Consider the following 23,133-nt stretch of genomic DNA (forward strand, 5'->3'; position numbering starts at 1 on the left):
GGTTTTCTCTCCCAGGGCCAGTAGAGGGAGACTAAGGCATCTGGCCTGGTCGTGTTTCTGTAAAATTGGGGAGGGGGAGCGGAGGCTGTATTTAAATGTCCTGCTGTCAATCAAAGGACACTTCCTACAATCACAGTCACCATATCTGCTATTACCCGCGAGCGTACTCTCGCCAAGATACAACACCAAACGGTCTCGGGAAACCTGCTTCACCTAAAGGTGACCGCAGGCTTTGCCACAACACCCAAATAAGGACTTTCGGAGCCCAACCCCAACTACTTTCTTTGTTTAAATGCCTGCGAATCCCTCCCACGCCGGAGTCAAGAGGCTGTGGCGCCGCCCTTTATTAGCCTCACACTTTGATTACAAAACACACGAGTCGGCGGCCTGGCGGCGGAGGCGGCCCGAGCTCTCTCAAACGTCAAACCCGAAACGCAGGCGGCGGCCGCGGCAGGGCGACGCTCGCCGCCCCCGCCACCCGACCCAAAGCACCCACCCGCCGGCGAAGGTCGCCCGCACCGGGGCCCCGGGCGCGAGCCGCCGGCCGTCCCGGTGTCGCCGGCCCCTCGGGCGCCGGGAAATTTCACTCTTTGTAAAGTTTGAGCTGCGGCGCGGGGGCGACGCGGGGGGTTTGGGACGAGAGGCTGTCCCTTCGGGCCCCGCTGCCCCCTCCGTCCGCCCACCCCCGCCAGGACAAGGGGTGCTGGGGGGTGCGCGGGGGCATGGTCCGAGCCGACCCGCCTGGGACCCCGGCCCCGAACTTCCGACTGGCATCCTTCAAGTCCCCGATGCCTCATCTGTTGCTCTGTTTACTCCGCGGACCCCGCCGGGCTGGGGCTGCCGCCGCCCCCGTCCCAGCGCCCCGCGGCCGGGGAAGTTTGATAAAGACCCGAGAAGCGGGCGCGACGCGGACCCGCGGGGGGCAGCGGAGGACGACCATGTCTGGGGACCCCGGGCTGGGGCGAGCCGGTGACCGCCCGGAAGGAAGGCGCGGCGGCCGGCCGGGCAGGGCGGCCGGGCAGCCGGCAACTCCGGGCCGGGAGCCCCGGGCGGGGCGGCGGCCGGGCTGCGGGCGCGACGAGGGGCGGCGAACCGGGCCGGCGCTCCGCCTGCCGCCTCCGCCGGCGCCTGCCCCGGCCGCGTCCCCTCGCCCCGGTCTCCCCCTGCCAACTTCTCGGCCGGCCCCCTTTGTTCCCGTTTGTTGTGGCGACTCTTCGCCCGGCCGGGCGATCCCACCAGCCCCCCTCAGCCCGCCCGGCGAGCCCGGGGCCCCGCGCGCCCCGCTGCCCGGGCCGGGGGCGCGACGCCGGGGTCCCTGGGCGCTCGGCGCGGCGCGGCGGCCGGGCGGAGGGGGGCGCGGGCGGCCGGCGCGGCGGCGGCGGTGGCCGGTGGCCGGTGGCGGCGGGGCTGGAGGGGGTTTATTTACCTGCCGTGGAACCAGTCCTTGCAGATATCGCACTCGATCATGAAGCGGTTCACGTCGTACGGCTGCCGGCACACACAGTACACCGGCGGGGGCGGCGGGGCCGCCGAGGCCCGGCCCGGAGCCGCCACCGACACGGCTGCCGCGGCGGCTCCAGCTGCTGCTCCCGCGGCCACCGCCGCCGCCGCTCCGGCCATCTTTAAAAAACACACACACGCTCGCTCGCTGCTCCGCTTGCCGACTGGAGCGAGCGCAGCCGCCAGCCAGCGCCGCCTCCTGCCGCAGCCGGAGGAGCAGCCGCGGCGGCGGCGGCGGCGGCGGCGGCGGCGGCGGCGGCGGCGGCTGTGCCTCAGTGCGCGCGCGAGGCCGCGGGCCGGGGCGGGGGCGGCGGGCGGCGAGCGGCGAACGGCGGCGCGCGCACGACGCGCGAGGCTCCGGCCCGGCTCCTTCCGGCGCTCAGCGCGGGGCCGTGCGTCTCGCGCACTTCGTCCGGCCGCCGGCGCGCGCGCCCCGCTCCCCTAGCGCCGGCTGGGCGCAGGGACAGGCTGAAGGGCACGCGGGGCGGGGGAGGCGGAGGGAGGCAGAGGCTTCCTGAGGACACGCGCGGCGGCGCGCGGAGCGCCGCCCGGCGAGGAGGACAGCGGGCGCGTGCGAAGAGCCGGCTCCGGCGTTTCTGAGTGAAGCCGAGGCCGGGGAAGTTCCTGCGCAGTGAAAAGCTGCTCACGCTGCGTCTGTGCTCCGAGGAGGGGACCCAGGAAGTTCGAGCCCCGCCAGGGCCACCTCCCGATGGGGGGAGAATCTTAATTAGCCACCGCCCCGCGCCCTCCGTGGGTCCGAGCCGACGGTGAACAGCACGCCGAGCCCGTTGTGTCCTGCTGAGATGCAGGGGTGTGCTGGGAAGTCATTCAAACTTGAAAACGTCCCACCCGAATTCCCACCGACCAGCCAGGAAATTAGAGTGTCGATGAAGCCACTGTTAGGTGAAGGAGTTTGTTCCCAAGAGGAATTCATTAATGTCTGTGAGCCAAGGCGGACCTGCCTTGAAATATGGTTGGTGGAGAAAGGACTGGAGAGGAACCCGGCGTGTTTATAAATAACATGACTTAGATGCGAATGCTTTCGAGTCCCAAGTTTGGAAGATAGGGATAAAATTCTAAATGACGGTGACACCTCGGAAAAAAGGATACTACAAAAACCGGATAATACGGTACTTGGCACACAATAGGCCATTAATAAATATTTTTGAATGAAAAATGAGATTGATAAGAATAAAAACAGCCAACAAATATCGAATAGAGAAAAATTGCCTTGAAATGATAACTACAGGAATTGGAAGGGATGTTAAGGATTATTGAATTCGATATTTGTAGCTGAATTTCGCAGGCATTTCTATCACTGGGAAAAGCCCTACAGCTCCCATCTCACCCAGCCCCAGGCAGAGAATCGCGAATCTATTCTAACCTCCTTCTTATAATTGAGGAAAGCCAGTAACTTGCCTCAAGTCTCACAGATCTGAGCTGGAGCTAAAGTTTGTTTCTTGATTCTGCATCCAGTCCATTTTCTACCATACCACTACTTGGCACATATTTTGCAGGAAAAGAAACATCTGGAAATCAGAGTTGACCATAAAGTGAGTTTGAAACATATTTCTACTGGAGAGAAAAGAAAAGTTACTATAATTGTGGCATATGTTTAGAGGCATCCTGGATTGGTGGAGTGGAAAGAGGCCTACATTCAGACTCTGCTTTATATAAGCTGTGGGACCTTTGGCAAGTCACTCCATTTCTCTTGAACTTGATCCTTGAGGATCTGTTCAAAGAAAAATTACGGATAATAATACCTTCCTTAACTAAAGATATTCTTCGTCACAGAGATTTTATAACAGCAAAAGAGATAACGTATTTTTAAAAGTACATTGTAGAGGATGTGTGGTGATGGGGGACAGCACAGCAGTGTGTCAGGGAAGGGGAGGCAGCCAAAGCTGTCATATTGGAGTTGGGGTGAGGAGGGCATCCACACAAGGAAGTGGCCTGGTATGGGGTGTTCTCCTTGCTGAGCTGGAGGGGCCACCTGGCCTTTGGATGTCAGCATGGGCAGGGTGAAGAGGGCAGACAAGCAGAGGAGGGGGCAGCAGCAGTGATGAGAGATCAGTTATGTACAAGAGGATTGATCTAATAAGTAAATATATTAAGGAAAATAGGAGCCAGATTTCTCACTGTTGAGGAAGAGAGTTACAAATATGGAAAGAAAACTAGAATGAACCTTTTGGTAGTGGACTGGTATTGGAGGGATCAATCTGTTTCTATTTATAGAAATAGATATAGATGTGTAAGTACCTACATACTCTGTCCACTGAGAGGGTCTGGGAGTAGTGACACAAAAAAACAATGAGTACATCTAGCCCAGATCTTGGATTCTAAATACCATTCTCCTCTTCATTTTTCTTCTTGGCAAATGGCTGATTCCAGGACTGGAGAAGAGAAGTACAGAGTGAGCCTGGAGCCTCTAGTTGTGCCAGAAAATGAGGACATGCTCAAAGAATAATGGGGCATGTCAAAAGGACACAGGCCAACTTGTGTCCCACTGGGACACAATTGGGACAAATTGAGCTTCAAAATAAAAAATGACAATAATATAACCCATTGAAAAGCATAGGAAACCATACAGATATAAATAAACATAAATTGAAAGTTTGAAAAGGATTGGAATATTTACATAGTTTCCAAGTATCTCCCCACAAAATTCTTATTAATTACAAAGGGAATTAGAGTAACTTTACAGTGGAGAAGGCTGGCAGACACCACCTTAATCAAGTGATCAAGTGCCATCAATAATGGGACAAACTGAAATCATGCACCACCTGACAGGATCCAATGAGATGAATACTAGCATCACTTCTGTGTATTTCTGCCTGCTACTTAGTTGAGTCTCCAATTTGGAAATGAAGTTAGTTTTAAAGGTACATCAAAAAATCGGCCATAATAAAAACACTAAAAGGCATACAGATCTGTAAGGAAAGGTTAAAGAAATTGTAAACACAAAGATTTGACCTTGAGAAGAAAGGGATGAAGGCTGGAACTCTGGATAATGCCAAAATTTTAGTGACAAGCTCCATGTATAGCAATTAAGAGCATATGCTTGGACTCCACAATCTACTATCTTTGTGACAACTTACTAACTATTGGGTTTTCTTTTTCTCATTTTAATGGGGATGATAAGAATATCTCCCTTGCAGGGTTGGCTGCATTAAATGAGATAACAAAGTGCTGGCCACAATTCTTAGTACATAATAACCCACATAGCTTTTAGCTATAATTATGAATAATTATTTTATTTGTTTATTAATAATAATAGGACTAAAGGGCACCTAGAGAGTTAGAAGAGAAGACTAGAAGAGTATTATTGCCAAAAAAAGCAGGGAGAGAATATCAGAAAGAAAATATCTTGAAGAAAGACAGCCAGTTCCATGCCAGCGTTGGTTGGCAATGACTCCAATGGGACTTGGTGGGACTCCCTCTGCCTTTCTTCAGGTACTCTAGTACCTGCAGTAGATCTCTCTTAATTTTCATATCAAATCTAAGCTGCTCTTTTGTTTGTTTTTAACACGCCACTTGCCCATGAATGCTCATTTCTCTGAAAAGGAATGTTTGCTCCAACCTAACAACTCTGCTTCCTACAACTACCAGTACATGTCTGTTTCCATGACCGTGTCTGCTATTCTCTTCCTTAGTATTCCCTCCCCTTCCTTTTTCTTCAAAAGCCACCTTCCCAGCCCTCTGGCTGTACCATGTTCCTTTAGATATATAAAATTTAATTTGCATATTACTTGTGTGTAACTCAGGTTTTTCAGTCGGTGCCTATACTCTTTTTTCCTAGGGGATGTTTAGTTTCCTTCTTACAAATTCAGAAACTAAAGTCGGTTTCCAAAAGGCTATACATACTTGCAAAAACATGAATAATTAGGACACATTTTAACAAAAGCCGGGAAAATGGTAGACTATTTAGCAGTAGCTCTGGATGTTTCTTTAGTGATGAAGGTAGTGACCATTTGTCCTATGCAATGCTATTTGAGGATCCTGAAAGAAATTACCTATCCCAAGTGGTTTTCTTTGTCAGCCTGCCAGGGTGCATCTAATTCCACTTAAAGAGTCGTCCCTTGAAGGTAGGGGTAAGTAGCGTCCTCCATCCTTAGAAGGCTCCTGAACAAGTACAGATATGCCATGTGTGAGGGGTATCACATTGATGATGATTTCTGTGGAACACTAACACTAAGAAATATTCTCGGGACTGAGGGGTTTCCATAGTCAAGTAAGTTTGGACAAAGCTACATACTATGCTTTCTGCATTAAAAAACAAAACAAAACCTGGAATGTGTGTAATTTTGATTCAGCATCTCCCGAAGCCATTTGATCTCTTAAATTGTTGGGGTTTTCTTTTTTCATAATAGCCGTTAATGTCCCACAGAACAAACATATTTTGGGAATGCTGCATTGAACCATTGACAAGCATTAAATGACAGTGATTTGCTCTCGTATAGCCCTTCATACTACTTGACCCTCACAATAGCCTGTTCATCAGATTAACTAGAGTAAGCAGGGAACAGCCTGCCTAAAGTTGTAATGAGAGGACAGAAATTTTAATTTTACAGAGCTGAAGGGGAGAGGAAATATCTGGGTGGAAAACATTGCCCAGGGAGAGGAGATCTTGAAGAGGGAGTACTTGGTTGGTGCTGGGAAGGAGAGCAGAGTCCCAGGAGAGAGGGCAGAACCCCAACATGCAAAACTCAGCAGCTTTCTTGACACTCAGCCTGACTGTCTTTGCTTCTGCCCCAGGAACTGGGGACAATTCTAAACTGACAGCCCAAGGTTAGGATGTTATTAAAGGAGGACTGTCATCACGTTGAACATATTCAACCGAAGTGCAAATTTAAAATAAAACAGTGTTGAGGAGGTAGTATAAATGAAGGCAAAGCAGATGTGACATTAGTAAGGAAAATGAATCAAAAATGTAGCCTGACGTTATGTACTTCCTCAAGGGATACAATATAAAGCACACAGCATCACTTATGAAGTTTCTTGCTAAAAATGTTTAACCTGAATGTAATTAAGCCTTTAGACTTAACTTCCAGTTTACAGGAAATTCAGGAGATAGAGCAACAACTTGCATGATACCACAGGGAATGAGGACCTATCTAAAGTGTGAAACAATCCACAAGACAACCAGCTTAGTTACTTTAAAAAGTTATCAGGTTGGGATCCTGGGCGCGCACCGACGCACTGCTTGTTAAGCTGTGCTGTGGTGGCGTCTCATATAAAGTGGAGGAAGATGGGCATGGATGTTAGCCCAGGGCCAATCTTCCTCAGCAAAAAGAGGAAGATCGGCATTGGATGTTAGCTCAGGGCTGGTCCTCCTCACACACACACAAAAAGTTTTATTTCAGAGGCCTAGAGCTTATAGCTATCCCATAATCTTAAATGCTTTGAATTTGTATGTGACTTTAGTCTATCAAAACACTGTGTACATTACCTACAAAATCTCCATGTTTCAAATACTAACCCAGTTACTAAAACATAGTTATGCAGGGCACTAGATCATGATTTCCCATTCTGATTTCTGTGATACTTTGATGCAGTTTGAGAAGATATACCTGGTGGGTGAGCAACATATTATTAATAATGATTAAATCTGGAAAATTATGCATGTCTGTTTCTGTGCATATGTGTACCTGTTGTTAGCCTGAGGGTTTGGCTAAATTTAAAAGTAAATTTGTTCATCCATCCATTCATTCATTCGTCATTATTGAGTGTCTACTACATACATCTGGTAGTTGCTAAGAATACAGGAATAAAAGACACAGTCCTATCCTTAATGGACTCTCACCATAAAAGAGAGAAACAAGTAAACATAAAATTGTAACACAATATGCTAAGTGCTGTGGTAGAGAAAAACGCAAAAGAGGTGCGGCAGCACGTAGGAGGGACATCTAATCCAGACTGGGGTTGGTCAGAGATGCTTAGTCCTAAAGGACAGACAAACACTGAAAGAAATTCTATGTCCTTCAGTGTCCCTATTTATGAAATATTAAAAATTTTACTTTCTAAGCAATATAAGGAAGTTTTACTCCCACCTGAAGTATACAAAATATAATATATATCTTAGGTTTGGTTTTTCAGGTTAGAAGAAGCAAACCAAATAATCAAGGTAGTGCTTACGAGTAAATGAGGTTTGGTGTGTATCTTTAAAGGGGACTGAATGAGAGATAATGGCAACATCTCTGGACAAATTCTTTTTTTTTTCAAGGAAAGATTTGCCCTGAGCTAACATTGTTGCCAATCTTCTTTTTTTTGCCCTATCCCGAAAGCTCCAGTACATGGTAGTATATCCTAGTTGTAAGTCATTCTAGTTCTATGTGAGCCACCACCACAGCACGGCAACTCACAGACAGGTGGCGTGGTTCCGAGACCGGGAAGCAAACCCGGGCTGCCAAAGCAGTAAGCACCGAACTTTAACCACTAGGCAGTCCGGACTGGCTCTCTGGACAAATTCTTGATAAATTTTATTTCCATTCTTATTTCAGGAGTGATTCATCTTTGTTTCTGATTAATAGCAATCAGCAGTTGCTCATAATGATCAATTAACAAATATTTTTAAAAATCTCTTTCAAGTTCAACTCAAATGACAAGTAATTCTTTTGTGACCTGAAAATTGCAGCATTAAATATATAGGTAATAAGTTCAGATATTGTTCATGGTCTTTAAATTCTTCATATATGTTTTATAAACCTTTTTGCCTATGGATAACCAATTTACAGCCTATTAAGTCTGTACATTTAATTAAATTGTGAGTCCTGCTTCTTAATTTTATTGTCTCACAGATTTATTCCTTTATAGGTCCTAATTAAGAAATTAACATTAAACCAAAAGGGGTGTGAAGTTTTAGTTTTGTTTTTTAATTGTGCAAAAGCTGTAAAATACCACTGAAAATCTTTCTTCATAGTACAGGAGATAGAGTTTAGAATTCCCAGCTATCTTTTGCTTAAGTACTTAAAAATAGTAATTAATGTATACTCAGCCTTAACATTCAGGGCCAGTTATGGAAAAGAAGTTTGTATTCCTATGTTTGAGAAAGAATAGCTTTAAAGATGCTTTTAACAAAAACACCAAAAAGAATTACCTTAGCATGTAATAACAAAAGTAAGTTGGGTTAATAAGATTTTACGGAGTCTGTTTCATGTAAGGCACTATGCTGGATGCCATGGGGAAAAGGAAAGAAATGTAAAAATGGTTTCTCCTTTTAAGAAACTTACAATTTACAAGAGTAAAAACAGTGAGCAAAGGGTTAATCATGAGGTACAATGGGATCCCTGAAAAGCCCAGATTTTCAGAGGACTTGAAGAAAGGAACATTCAGTCAAGAACAAATACAGAATTGCAGCACAGACTTATATAAAAGGTGTGAGGAAGATTAAAGACTAGGATGAGCTGGGCCTTGCCAAAATAAGAACAACTAAAAGGATCCTTTAATCTATATTTAGAGTGAGAAAAAGAACAGGGAAGGTGAAGGTATGACGCTTGGGGCAGATGGTGTAATATTGACAGATGATAAAGCAAAATTGCTCAAGATCTATTTACTTTTCATCTCTCTTATCAGAAGATGTCTTTGAGCTAGAAAATACTCTCTGCCCAAAAAGACGGCACTTGGGACTAAGTATTGATTTGACCCACTTATTTGTAGCAGGATGAGGAAGACTAGAAAGGTTCTTGATTTGAAACTAGACCTAGCTTCTTGAGTGGGCCAAAAGGGAGTATCAAAGAATGGGAGAGGCAGAGGCAGGTGGTGCTAGAGAGACAGACTCAGGTGCAGATGCATAAGGGTCAATTTGTCCAAAGACAATGGTAAAACCAGATGACAATGCAAAGAAAGCTGTTGGCGGTGGGGCCAGAGACAAAGTAGTAGAGAATGGACAATAAAGCTAGTGTTTATGTGCAGGAACTATCCTAGATGCTTGGTATACATTCTCTCATTTAATCCCTTCAACAGTCTTAATAAGAGTAGTATTATGATCCTCGGCCTTTCCTATGTGGAAAATAAGACTTAACTGGCCTAAGGTTATCCAGCTAGCAAGAGGAGCAGGTGAGATTTGACCCCAGGTCCATATGACTTCACAGTGTCTCTTTCCTCTATATGCTGAAGATGGCCCAATAATGTGGAATCCAAGGGAGAATACACTCAAGAATCAGAGGTGCCCATTGGCATTGAGGAAGTCTGTGAGCGGCTATGAGGGCCCCTGTCATGGGACTGGAAATTAGGGACAGTGTGACCTTCTCTGGGCAAGGAGACTGGCAAGAACAAAGTTAAGGACTAGGTTTACATTGTCTTGGATATATCAAAAGAATGACCTCATCACAGGGACTAGGACAGAAGGCCAGGAATTAGAAGAACAATTCAAGGAAGGATGACTTGATGCTGCGCTGCTTAAGTACTTCCTGCTGAGAGTCACACCCCGTGGGAGACTGGTAAAACCTAGCTGAGCAGAGGCCTGCAGAGCAGCCCGTCGCGTGGGAGAGGCGGACAGAAGGCTACAGGAGGAGGGTCTCCAGGGATTAAAAAATACTGAAACTGACAGACTGCTTGAAATGGTCTTCTTAACATTAGGAAAAAAAAAAACTGATGAGAGTGTGACAGATATATTGGCGAATTTGGGGAAAAGTTAATCAATAAGCACTTAGAAAAATCAGCAAATTAGAAAAAGTTGATTTTAACTTTAAGACAAACTAAAGTTGTAGGAGAAAGGAAACAGAGTACACTATGGGGTTCTGTAGTGAATCCTATTTAAATTCTATTTATTTTTAAAAAATTATAATATACCTGTACTTAGAAGTTGGAAAGAGGAGAAGAAGGGGTGGATGGGGTGAAAGAGTTAAATCTTCAATAACAATAACAGGAAGTCAATATGTCATATCCAAAACTGATAAATTGAGAGATAGCCACGTAAGTATTTTACTTAGAAATATGAAGTTAAATAACAGAAAAGTGGCTGAAAGAGTTCAAAGTAGTTGCCAGTAGAGAATGGGGGGGAGGGGGGCAGGGGACGACGGTGTGGTGACATCAGCAGAGGACTGCTTTTCCCACTGTAAGTCATTTGTACTATTTGATTTATTACTTATATCCTTGTATTATTATGACGAAATTATTAATTTTTTAAAGGCAGGTGGGATTTGATTGATTGAAAAAGAGAAAGGGAAACCACACAAAAAGTAATTGTGGGTCTTCCAAAGAAAGCCTCAGAGAAGCTTCCAAGCCCCAGTCAATACATTTAAAGAAAAGGAGTGAGCCAGGGGAAAATCCTCGGGGTAACTCATTAAGGAACTCCTTTGAAGCTTGTGGAACAGGTGTACCTTCCCCTCTCTACCTCAGAAACGGAGCTGCTGGCAGCAATGGCTTTGCCCCAGGCCAATAGTTGTCAAACTACTGGGCTTGTTTTCCTGCTTGTTAAAACCCAGATTGCTGAGCCCCACCCCCAGAGTTTCAGGAGGTCTAGGGTGGGGCAGATAATTTGCATTTCTAACAAGTTCCCAGGTGATGCTGAGGCTGCTGATCTGGATGGGACTGATCTAGGCTGAAGCTAAACCTGCTCTCTAAAGAAACTGGGCAACATGGGGGTGCTGAGGGCTGCGAGAGAAACACAGCAGAGGTTCAGGTAACTCAGACCTCCCTCCACGACAGATGCCAGGAAAAGAAGGTAGAGAAGAAAGAGGAGTAAAAGGCAAGGACAGAAACACACTAAGGTGCTCTTCTCCCAGAATAAAGCCCTTCTTACTTTGATTACAGTTCCCCAACCTGCTGGCCTGCTGCCCACATACCAGACCAGGAGAATGCCTGTAAACACTCCTCACCCACTTACCTAAAACTCAAATCAGGGCTCCACTCAGGGAAGAACCATGTGGATAAACTGCAGAAAAGGCCCAAACCAGCTACATACTAACAAACAGAAACTTATATTATAAATGTAAAGGTACAAAAAAGGCATGTGAGGCAAATCAACAGCATGAAAGAGAAGGACTAACAGGAAAAACAAACACAGAAACAACTCACCTAGAGGAAGCATAATTCAGGAACATAAGAGAAATACACTTTTTTCTTAATTCTAATGAGCAGCCTCGAGAAACTTGAGAGGAAATTTCAAGCAACAAGAGCAAGCCGCTATGAAAAAGGAGCCTTCATATTTCCTCACAGAGTTTGAGGAACCTAAAAAATATGACTGCAAAAGTCAAAAAAAAAAAAAAAGTGAATGAGCCCAGAATAATGAATGAACAAAGCTAAAGGCCAAATTAGTGATCTGGAAGATGAATCTAAGGACATCTCTCAGAACATAATGCAAAAAGGCAAGGAAATAGAAGATATGTGAGGAAAATTGAGACATAGAAGATGAAGGAAGTCCAATATCCATCAAATGGAAGTTCTGCAAGAAAAGAAAACAGAAAAGGGAAAAGAAATCAGAGAAACGATAGAGGAAAAATTCCCTAAGCTTAAGAATGAAATGAATGATTTCAGAGTGAAAGGGCCCACTGAATGCCAAACCAGAGCAGTGTAATAAGACGCATGGCTAGGTCCATCTGGGTGAAAATCCAGAATAAAATTCAGATAAAAAAATATATATGTGTAAGTATATTGAAAGTTTCCAGAAAGAGAAATCATGTTACCTACCAAGGAATTAAGAATCAGGCTGACTTCAGACTTATCAACATTGCTAGATGCTTGAATGTTTTCTAAGTAGGGCCAGCTTCATAATTTGCAGGGCCCAGTGAAAATGAAAATGTGGGGCTTCATGATAAAAAATTAAGAATTTCAAGATAGTGATAGCAGAGCCTTAAACAAAACTGGGACTCTTCTAAACACGGGGTCCTTCTAAGCACAGGGTCTCTTATTTTCATTGTACTTCTTTTATTTCCACGTCCTTCTTGGCTACCAATGCTTGTTGTATTTCATGCCACTTTTGCTCTTGGAGTGTTCAGGTCTCACGCCAATGAAGGCAGCCCTGCTTCCAAGTTCTGAGAAGCAAAGACTTTGAATCTAAAATCCTATACTCAGCCAAACTGTCAATTAAGTAGAAGGACAAATTTTTGGACTTGTAAGAATCTAGAAAATTTACTTGATACCTACCCTACATGAAAAAAGTATTTGAGTGGCTTTCAAAAAAAAAACCAGAGCTTCCAAAAAAATGAATCAGGATTCCAAATAATAAAATGTTTTGAAATACCAGAATACCAGAAACAGTGGTAGCTGAGAATGACCTAGAAGTAAAGAAAGATAAAAACAAAATAGGAGATACATTAGATATTGATACTTAAGTGATTTTTCTTTAAGCTTCAAAGATGGCATGGGATTACATTCCTTCTCTGTAGAGCCAATCGTTGGTTCAAGGGTGAATAATAGTTAATCTATTATAATACTGTAATAGATTTTCATTATTACAAAAAATTTTTTAGTGATTCGATATATGTATAGATTGTGAAATAATCACCACTACAAGTCTAGTTAACATTCATCACCACTCATAGTTAAAAAATCTTTTTCTTGTGATGAGAACTTTTAAGATCTGGTCTCTTAGCAACTTTCAAATATACAATACAGTATTATCAACTATAGTCACCATGCTGTACATTACATCCCCAGGACTTATGTATTTTACAACTGTAAGTTTGTACCTTTTGACTCCCTCCACCCATTTCGCCCACCCCCCCACCCCAATAATGGATTTTTAAATTATTTTTATTCTTAGAATCAATCTATAGTTGAAACATAGAAAACTATAATTATGGTTACAGAACAGAATGTAAATATTATAAACCTTGATAATGTAAAAAAATATGTCTAATAAAGAAACGAGAGGCAGATGAGAAAAGCAAGGAAATGAAAATATGCCAATTTCCTCTCACCTATCATAGCAGGGAGTCAATAGGATCTGCTTGAATTGGATAAATCTAGAAATAAAGATTTTAGTATTTTATACAAAGTTGTAAAATATCCCATAGAGGGCCGGCCCCGTGGCTTAGCAGTTAAGTGCACACACTCCGCTGCTGGCGGCCTGGGTTCGGATCCCGGGCGCGCACCGACGCACCGCCTCTCAGGCCATGCTGAGGCCGCATCCCACATACAGCAACTAAAAGGATGTGCAGCTATGACATACAACAATCTGCTGGGGCTTTGGGGGCAAAAATAAATAAATAAATAAAATCTTTAAAAATATATATATATATCCCATAGAAGACTTAAAATAATATATCTAATAAAAACTGGTTAGGGAAAGTAGGCAGCATTATAGATGTATTAAATTCTTCATTTTCATAGCAAGGAATTAGTAGACACTTTATTGATAAGTCAAGAAACAAAGGTATAAGCAAATTATTTGGAGTTCTATAATAATCACCATAAAAATTTAAAACATGGGGCCAGCCCGGTGGCACAGCAGTTAAGTGTGCATGCTCCGCTTCGGCAGCCCGGAGTTGGCAGGTTCGGATCCCGGGCACGCACCGACACACCACTTGTCAAGCCATGCTGTGGCGGCGTCCCATATAAAATAGAGGAAGATGGGCACGGATGTTAGCCCAGGGCCAATTTTCCTCAGCAAAGAAAAAAAAAAAAACGAGGAGGATTGGCATCAGATGTTAGCTCAGGGCTGATCTCCCTCCAAAAAAAAAAATTTTTTTAAACAGAAAATTTTGACAATGGGGGCTGCTGAGGAGTGGGACTTAGGGAGCAGTTTGGGGAGGAGAATGTGATGTGTATTTTTCATTTTATACTTTTCTGTACCATTCTAATTTTGCTATGTGCATGCATTATTTCTATAATTAAAAATCAGTTCAGCAAGAAAGGAAATGAGAGAGATGGGGATCCCTAGAAGCCAGTATGGCTCGATGAACTTGACTTTCTTTCCTGGTTACTAGACTGATAGATCAAAAGAACTCCTTACTACCACGCCCCAGACCCTCTTCTAAAAGCTGGGGGTGCGGCAGTGAACTACAAAAAGTAAAATAAAACAAAAAAGTGTCCTCACGGAACTTGCATCCTAATGTAGGAAGCTAAAATCCTAGGTGATAAGTTTGAAAGAAACTTTAATTAGGGAAAGATCAAGGGATGTCTGGGTGTGGGGGATGATGTGTGGCAGGTTTAGACTGGGTGACCAAGGAAGGCCTCACTGAGAAAGTAACTAAATTACTGAAGACATGAAAGTGATGAGCAAGCAGTCATGTGGATACCTGGGGAAAGCATTCCAGACAGAATTAGCCAGTGCAAAAGCCCTGCGGCAGGAATATGCCCAGTAAGTTCCAGGAAAAGCAAGGAGGCCAAAGTGGCTGGAGTGGAGAAAGCGAAAGAGAGCGTCTTAGGGAATGATATGAGAGAGGTAAAGGGGTGGGGCAGATCACACAGGCCTTATTGGCTCTTGGAAGGACTTTGGTTTTTATTCTGAACAAGATGGTAAGAGAAAGCCCTGAGATGTAGGAGAGCACAGTGCTTCTCAAACTTTAACATGCACACGCATCACCTGGGGATCATGTGAGAATGCAGTTCTGACTCAGTGGGCCTGAGGTGGGCATTGAGATGCTCCAGTTCTTACAAGCTCCTCGGCGATATAATGCTGCTAGTCTGAGGACCGCACTGAGACTAGCAAGGATAACTCACCCAAGAAGAAACAAGCCTCATTAGACAGCTTTCCACAGAGGAGGACAAGCTACTTTTAAAATCTCCGAGCACTAGAGGCTTGACTCATATGGTTGGAAAGAGGTATTTGGTCCAGATAAGGATATATAATGCCTAAAGAGTGAGGGAGTTCTTTCATTGGAAGGATTCCAGTCAATAGCCAGTGAGCAGCTGAGGCCCTCAGTCCAACAACCTGTGAGGAACTGAATCCTGCCAACAACCACTTGAGCCAGCTTGGAAAAGAATCAAGCCCTTTATCAAGCCAACCACAGCCCTGGCAGACATCTTGATTGCAGCCTATGAAAGACCCTGAGCCAGAAGACCAGCTAAGCCACACCCAGATTCCAGACCCACAGACACTGTGAAATAATAAATGTTTGTGTTTTAAACTGCTATATTTTGGAGTAATTTGTTACACAGCAACAGATAACTAATACACTATCAAAATTTTCTTTTAAGGGGCATTTATAATTCTATACACTGCATTATCAAGCATATTCTTGACAGACAAGAACTTCCATTTTAATTGGGCATTGATGAGAACCAACTCGTCTGTATAAAATTTACATACCTGATGATTGAAAGAATTTTCCACAGCCCAGCTTCTGGCTCCATACATTTATTTATTTATTTATTTTTTTTTAAGATTTTATTTATTTATTTTTCCCCCCCAAAGCCCCAGTAGATAGTTGTATGTCATAGCTGCACATCCTTCTAGTTGCTGTATATGGAACTCGGCCTCAGGATGGACAGAGAAGTGGTGCCTCGGTGTGTGCCCGGGATCCAAACCCGGGCCACCAGCATAGGAGCGTGTGCACTTAACCACCAAGCCACGGGGCCGGCCCATGGCTCCATACATTTAAAAACCTAGTTTCTTTTCCCTTATTCACATACTTCATAGCAAATTACTAACTCTAGCCCTGCACCTTCATGTCACAAACCAGGGTGAGTCAATAAAGTGGACAGAAGAGGTATTCCTGGTATACAGCGGTGTGATAGAATAATTCACAAGAACCAATTGTTAGCTTTTCAGGAATTTTGGGAGGCAGTTGTTAAACACGGCCATTATTAAAACTTAAATAATATAAACTTAGAATTAAATAAATAACACTAAAAACAAAGATAATAAACACCCAAAACTCATCATTTCCCAATTATTTCACATTTTACTATTACCATGCTCCTGAGGTTATTTACGTCTATTGTATTCATAAGGAACAAATACTATACACAATGGTGTAAACTCTTCCCTACTCCGCTTACAGTGATGTCAAATTGGCAGCTTGAAATAGGCCATGGTGGGAGTATTGACACCACAGAAATTAGCAAACACTACAAATCTGGTTGCTAAACATTTACTAGTACTATACCACTGTCTGGTAGCTGTTGCGACTCCAGGACAGCTAGCCATAGCATAGCTATCCGCAGATCTGACTACCACCTACATAAATACGTCCCACAAAGCCCAAACAAAAGGAACCCCCAACTCAAATTGCCCTTAGCTGGATACCCCCCCGTGCCCGTGGCCACTCCTACACCACCCAAGAGGAGGATAAGTGTGACGGAGAGGAAGTCGGAGTGGAAAGAGACAGCAGTTTTAACCAGTTGCAGTTAAAATATCTTTGGCAAATTTTTTAAAAACATGATTATGCGAACACCTTGCTAGGGCCCCTCCTAAGACATTGGAAGAAGCTCCAGCAAGTTAGGGAGCCTGAAGCTTAAGCGTCATTAGCTTCATAGTAAATCTGCCTCTGCTCCAGAACTTTCTGGGTGTTTGTTTCCATTGCCCCTCGATGGCTCCTACCCAGGGTTGACTCCAGGGCTGGGGAAGAGTGGGAGGGGACAGTGAGAGCACTAGTGTCTGACATGCTTCTCCATGTTCTGCTCTAGTGTTACTTGAATGGGCTCTTGGTACCCTCACACTGGAAGAACTTTGCATTTCCCCTCTAATCTTCCTACCTGAAAGCAACTGCCCTTGTGGCATATCTTTCTTATTCTTAGTTGCCAAACCTATATTTGTTTGCTAGGGCTGCCACAACAAAATGTCATAGGCTGGGAGGCTTAAACAACAGAAATTAATTTTCTCATTGTTCTGGAGGCTAGAAGTCCAAGATCAAGGTGTTGGCAGATTTGTTTTCTTCTGAGGCCTCTCTCCTTGGCTTGAAGATGGCCGTCCTCTTGCTTCCTCTTCACATGGCTGTCCCTCTGTGCTCTCACACCCCTGGTGTCTCTCTGTGTGTCCAAAATTTCCTCTTCTTATAACGACATCAGTCAGATTAGATTAGGGCCCACCCGAAAGACCTCATTTTTACTTAATCATCTCATTAAAGACCTTATCTCCAAATACAGTCACATTCTGAGGGCCTGGAGGTTAGGACTTCAACATATGAATTGGGGGGGACACAATTCATCCCATAACACTATCTTCCCCAGAGACACTAGGCCTCAGCCTCTTGTCCTAGTATAATAGTAAAAAGGACCTGATGTATCAAAAAGGAAAATACAGCAGTATTCTAAACACTATCATTCTGTTACAGAATTATTCAATAAGACTCATAGAAAATAGGGATCAGAACGAGGGCCCATGTTTGGAAGCTACAGGGAGGCAGGTTTTAGTTTGGTGTGAAAGTGCTGTGCAGAAGTGGTACTGCCTGGTACCCAAAGGGCTCTCCATCACCTGATGCATTCAGACAGAACTCAGTTGTCGGAGAGAGGTACCGACCAGAAGCTGGAAAGCTAGCCTGAGGCTATTCACACACCAGCTAAGGTTTTGAATTAGATGACGTGCAAGACTCTACTAACCCCACATTCTCCAATGTTTTCACAATCAAGATGGTTAACACACCATTAGATTTAGTAAATCTTTTATTTTAAAAATAAGTAATAAGTTTTAATCCAATACATACTTCATAACTTAGAGCTATTGCTAGGTAATTTTCCTTTAAAATTTTATCCGGAAAAGATCTGAAATGACTGAAAGGCAAAACAAAAACAAAAATTTCCCAAGCTCCAAGATTTGAAATTCAAGAAAAATGTTCCAGATCGCAGCATGAAATGATCCAAAATAGGCAATATAATTTTCACATCTCTTGGAAAACTACTGAGTCATATTGCCCACCCACGTCTTACAAAAATAACAGAAATCCAGTGATTCAAGCGAGATACACTCTGCCATTGTCTGAAGCAAACATTTGAGTCATTCAGGAAAACGAGGAGCAGAGCCCCGTCAGTGACAAAAGTTGAAATTCCATGTCCCAAGGGATGTTTGGCAATGAGGAGTTCTTTCCAGCCCCAAACATACCTTTTCCTCCCACCCTGGGACACCTTAGCACCAGAAATCGCCTCTTCCATGAGAACAACAAACAGCACTCCCCCAACAGGCAGAGCACAGCCACGAGTTCAGACTTAGTAAACAGTCCCCAGGGAGAAGGCCAAACAGCCTGGGACCCAGGCAGGAAAGGCTTAGGGAGAGCCTCAGGACCCACAGGGCTGATGGAGGCCACACCTCTGTCCACCCTCTGAGTTCCGTTCTTCTCCCAGAGGTTCTCTGTCTCTTCTCTCGACTCAGAAGCAGGAGCCTAGCCCTCCACCGGTGATTACATAACCCTGCCCTCCTTCTTCTTGCCAACCCTAATCTGTGCCGTACCCCCTCCCTTGCTTGTGCATCCTTCCTCTCCTGCTCCCCATCAACCCCTTTCTCCCTCTTCCTACAAGCCCGGGTTTCCCTGTGCGCTGCATAGCAGAGTGTCTGATGGTGGTAACTGCTCAAGAAGTGTCTGACCTGGAGAAAAGGACAACAAAAACAGAAAGAATTCTAAATTAGCTGCTCCTGAGCCTGTCACTCCTCAAGGAACTGACCCAGCTGTCCCCTTCTTCCAGGAGGAACTCGGTGCCTCCATCTCCTCGTTATCCATCACTCTCCAGGCCCTGGTGTTCTGGTTTGCACCACTAGGACGTTACTGACATGCCCCCGGAACAGCACCAATGGCCTCTTGATGCCTAATGAGGAGCCTCTAGCCCGTCTTCACTCTGCTCAACCTCCGCGGCACTGGACAGCGATGACGACCCACTCTAAAAGAAGTGCCCCTCCTCGTCTGCTGTGGCACCCCTGCTTTTCCCCGTAATTGTACCCGCTAACGTCCACATAGCTCTTCCTCTGCATCACCTTCGCCTTGGTCTGGTCTTCTTTGCTGACTCCTCTTTCTTTCCACCCTCTAAACACCGCAGGCCCCTCCTCTCCTCTCGAGAGCCCCCTCGGAGCCTTCCAGCCTCTCACCTTGGTGCTGCTGGCCCCAGCTCCCCAGCTCCCGGCTCCGTCTCCACCACCTCCAGAGCTTCGCCCTCGGTACCTCAAGCCCCTCCCGCCACCTCAGTCTTCCTCTTTCCCCAGACCGCGGCCGCTTCACTGCCTTATTCCTGTTGCAACCATCACCATCTTCCAGTCGTGCGCGAGTCACCTTCCGTCTTCTTTGATTTTTATTTAGGCCTTGCCTAAATCCTTGCCTTCCATACCTTCATCCCCAGTCAAGGGAATAAGAAATAGTCTTTGCCAGGCCCTATGAATTCTTTCTTTAAAATTGTTTTTCCCATTGACCGCCTCCCTCCCTCCCATCCTCTCCTTCCTTCCTACCACATGCCTGAGTCTTGCAGTCCCCGCCCCCAGCATCGTCTCCCAAGCTTTAGCCTCTTACTCTTGCAATTCAACTTGAGGCATCTTCCTAAAGCACCTCACTGATCCACACTGCCCTGCTCATGAAACTTCAGTGGGTCGCCATCATCCCCTTAATTATATATATATACAAATCCAAAAATATGCAGGGTAGGCTGGCAGCCTGGAAACCCAGCGAAGAGTTGATATTGCAGCTCAACCCCAAAGACAGTCTGCTGCAGAATTCCCTCTTCCTCAGGTGAGGTAGGTCTTTTTCTTAAGGCCTTCAACTGATTGTGTCAGGCCCACCCATACTGTGGTGAGCAGTCTGCTTTCTCAAAGTCCACTGATTTAAACGTTAATCCCCTCCAAAAAATACTGCCTCAGTCAGCTTGTGCTGCTATATCATATACCACAGACTAAGTGGCTTAAACAATAAATATTTACTTCTCATAGTTCTGGAGGCTGGGAAGTCTAAGATCAAGGTTCTGGCCAATTTGGTTTCTGGTGAGAGCCCACTTTCTGGTTTGCAAATGGATGCCTTATTGCTGTATCCTCACATGGCAGAGAAAGAGAAATCATCTCTCTGACGTCTCTTCTATAAGGGCACTAATCCCATTGTGAGGGCTCTACCCCCATGACTTAATCACCTCCCAAAGTTCCCACCTCCAAATACCATCCCACTGGGAATGAGGGCGTCAACATATGAATTTGAGGGGGACACAAATATTCAGTCCATAGCAAAGACCTTCACAGAAACATCTAGAAATATCTGGGTATTGTGGCCTAGCCAAGTTGACACATAAAATTAACCATCATAGCCTCTCCAAACTCTGACGTCAGCTTCCTCAACAGACACCACTGGGCTCCACACAGGTTCCTCCTCCCTGCACTGCAGGCTCAAAACTGTCTCCAGGCATCGTCTGGAGGAATTTCATGATGCCCCTCATTTGTTTCTACTCTTTCAGGTATCATTGTCTCGCATTACCTGTTGTACAATGTCTGACACTGTTCTTCCATATATTTTGTCCGATTTTTAAATTGTTTTGGGTGGGAGGGTAGATCTGGCCCCTGTTGCTCCATCATGGCTAGAAGCAGAAGCCATCTCTACATCATGCTATGAGAAGGGCTTTCCTCACCTGTCATCGATAACATTATACAATAGCATTTTTATCTTCTGATTTTAAAATTAATCTGTTCATCACAGATAACTTTTTGACTCCAGAAAAATACAAAGAAGAAAACCAGTTCACACATAACGTCCCACTTTTTGCTGTATAATCTTCTCTTTATGAATATATTACTCTTTACGAATATTATTTATTGCTACTATTATTATTAACTGAGTAAACACTTTTGAATGAATACCAGTGAATTCACACACACACAAGAATTCTCAGAGAATCTCCTTTGCTCTTAAGCGGGAAGCGAGTCGCTGCTGAGCGGGTGGATGCAGCTGCTTAGCAAGGAAGCCACTTCTTCGGGAGGTTACTTGACGAGTTGGGACAACCAGAGTCTGATTATAGAGCCCAAACCTGATCAGCTTCCGAGAAGTGAGCTGCCCTAAGTTGGCAGCCCCCAAAGCCTCTCTTTCCAGAACAAAAATTACTCCCCATCCAAGGAAGGCAAGTAGAGAGGGTGTCTGGTAGCACACTAAGTGCGTCTGGTCTGAAATGGCTGATGGAAGGAGGGGAGAATAGATCTGAGAGGTCACAGGTGCTCAGCCCTGCTGAGGTGACACTCCACTACACCCCGGTGGAGAAAGGGACATCCTGAGTTTCCTGACTTCATGGATGAAATGCCCTTCACTCCCTCCTTGTGCCCTGCTCACAGCAGGCAGACCACGAACACTGGTTGGAATTGTGAGTGGAACATGTGAATAAGATAATAGAAGGTCTTTGAGAAGCCAAATCTTTTCCCGGAAAGCTTTGTCTCTCCGTGCTGGTTTCACCTTAGCAGTGTTTTGTTAGCTCCGTCCACACCAGATCTGAGGTGTCTTGCCCTCATTCCACAGGGACAGGGGTCCAATTAATTGGCTCACAGATGCAGAAGTTTTTAGCACTCTGTCAGTTTTCAATTTTCTGGCCCTCACCATTGTTTAGGGGACCAGGCTGGTGTCCTTTGACTCCTGCTGTTGACCTTTGACCTCTCAATTGCTTTTGGTGGCTCTCTGGGAGTAATGGGGGAAAATAGGAGGTAGAAGGAAGTTCAAGTGTCTACGAAGCAGAAGTAGAAGAAATTCTCTTTTGATGAGACTCCAATAAAAAGCCCCAAAATATATAGCACCAGGACACAGGAAGAGAGAGAGAGCGAGAACCAGATCCTTTTTTTCTACAATAAACTTCAGTGACCCTGAGGCTGGAGACAGTCAAGCAGTCTCAGAACAAATAGGCTCAGCAAACACAGGAGAACCTCTTACGTGGTCATCTTGTCTCAGCTCCCATTGACAGGGCTCAAGCAAGAGCCCCTATCTTCCCTCTTTCTCATCTCGGTCATAGAAAGCAGGGAGGATGTGGTAGCTGAGAACACAGGCTGGGAGCATTACAGACCAGTGTTTGCACCCCCGGCCCACACCCAACACCAGTGTGAGCTTGGGCAAGACTCCCATGTGCAAGGTGGGGCTGAGATTAATACCATTGCCTCATGAGCTTGTTGTGAAGATTCAATGAGGCGTGGGGTACAGTGTTTAGAATGTCCCTGGTACTTAGTAAATCTCACTAAATATGAGCTATTATCATTTTATTTTCCAGAACTTTCTCCTTGCATGTTTCTTTAATTATTTGGTTTTATTTAAAGAAATTATGAGGGTAGAGTTGTAGATTGTTATGGAAAGTTGAAGACATGATGAAACAAGTGTTTCTGGGAAAAAAAATGGGGAACAGGGAAACTTAGGGGACAGAGAACTATACTAAATGGGGAAAATACAGAAATGCCCTTTAAGAGATTGAAATCATTTTGATGTTTGGGAACATTAAAGTATACTTTGCATAACTTGCTCTTAGAATGCTTTATCTAATAGCTGTAAAAGCATAGCTTACCCAAGCATTAACTATAAATCTATCGGTCGAATTTAATGTTACATGTTTTGAATTCTTGTTGTGAACGGAGCTACAAGATGTTAAAGGAATCTGAGTTGTCAGATTTTGCCTATTTAAGAGAATCAGACGAAAATCTAAGAACCAGGGAGAAAAGTCAGTCTAAAACAAAGAAAGTCATTATGTTCTCTGCACTCAGTGTCCTCCACTGTGTCAAAAAGATACAGAAAGCCCTCGTTTCCAGAAAAGAAGCTGAGAATAAAGCAAACCCAGATCCACGGAGAACCTTTTTTTGCCACGGCTCTAATCAGTCTTGTTTTGTGTGCT

The 23,133-nt window shown here is 44.8% G+C and overlaps 1 protein-coding gene across 2 annotated transcripts in view; it reads right to left on the bottom strand.

The window, feature by feature from the left end:
- Window positions 1–23,133, bottom strand: part of KDM7A (lysine demethylase 7A) — a 124,299-nt gene that overhangs the window by 82,326 nt on the left and 18,840 nt on the right. The window contains exon 1 of one of the 2 annotated variants that reach the window (XM_087431686.1): window positions 1,427–1,712. The exons of the other annotated variant lie outside the window; for it this stretch is intronic. Coding sequence (XP_087287812.1) covers window positions 1,427–1,620 — 194 coding nt within the window. The 5' untranslated portion in view covers window positions 1,621–1,712. Of the gene's footprint in view, window positions 1–1,426; window positions 1,713–23,133 lie in introns of those variants that run through there. 2 annotated transcript variants of the gene reach the window in all.

This window comes from Ceratotherium simum, chromosome 1 (genome assembly GCF_057802395.1).
Source record: "Ceratotherium simum simum isolate JZ-2026a chromosome 1, ASM5780239v1, whole genome shotgun sequence".
Lineage (NCBI taxonomy): Eukaryota > Metazoa > Chordata > Mammalia > Perissodactyla > Rhinocerotidae > Ceratotherium > Ceratotherium simum.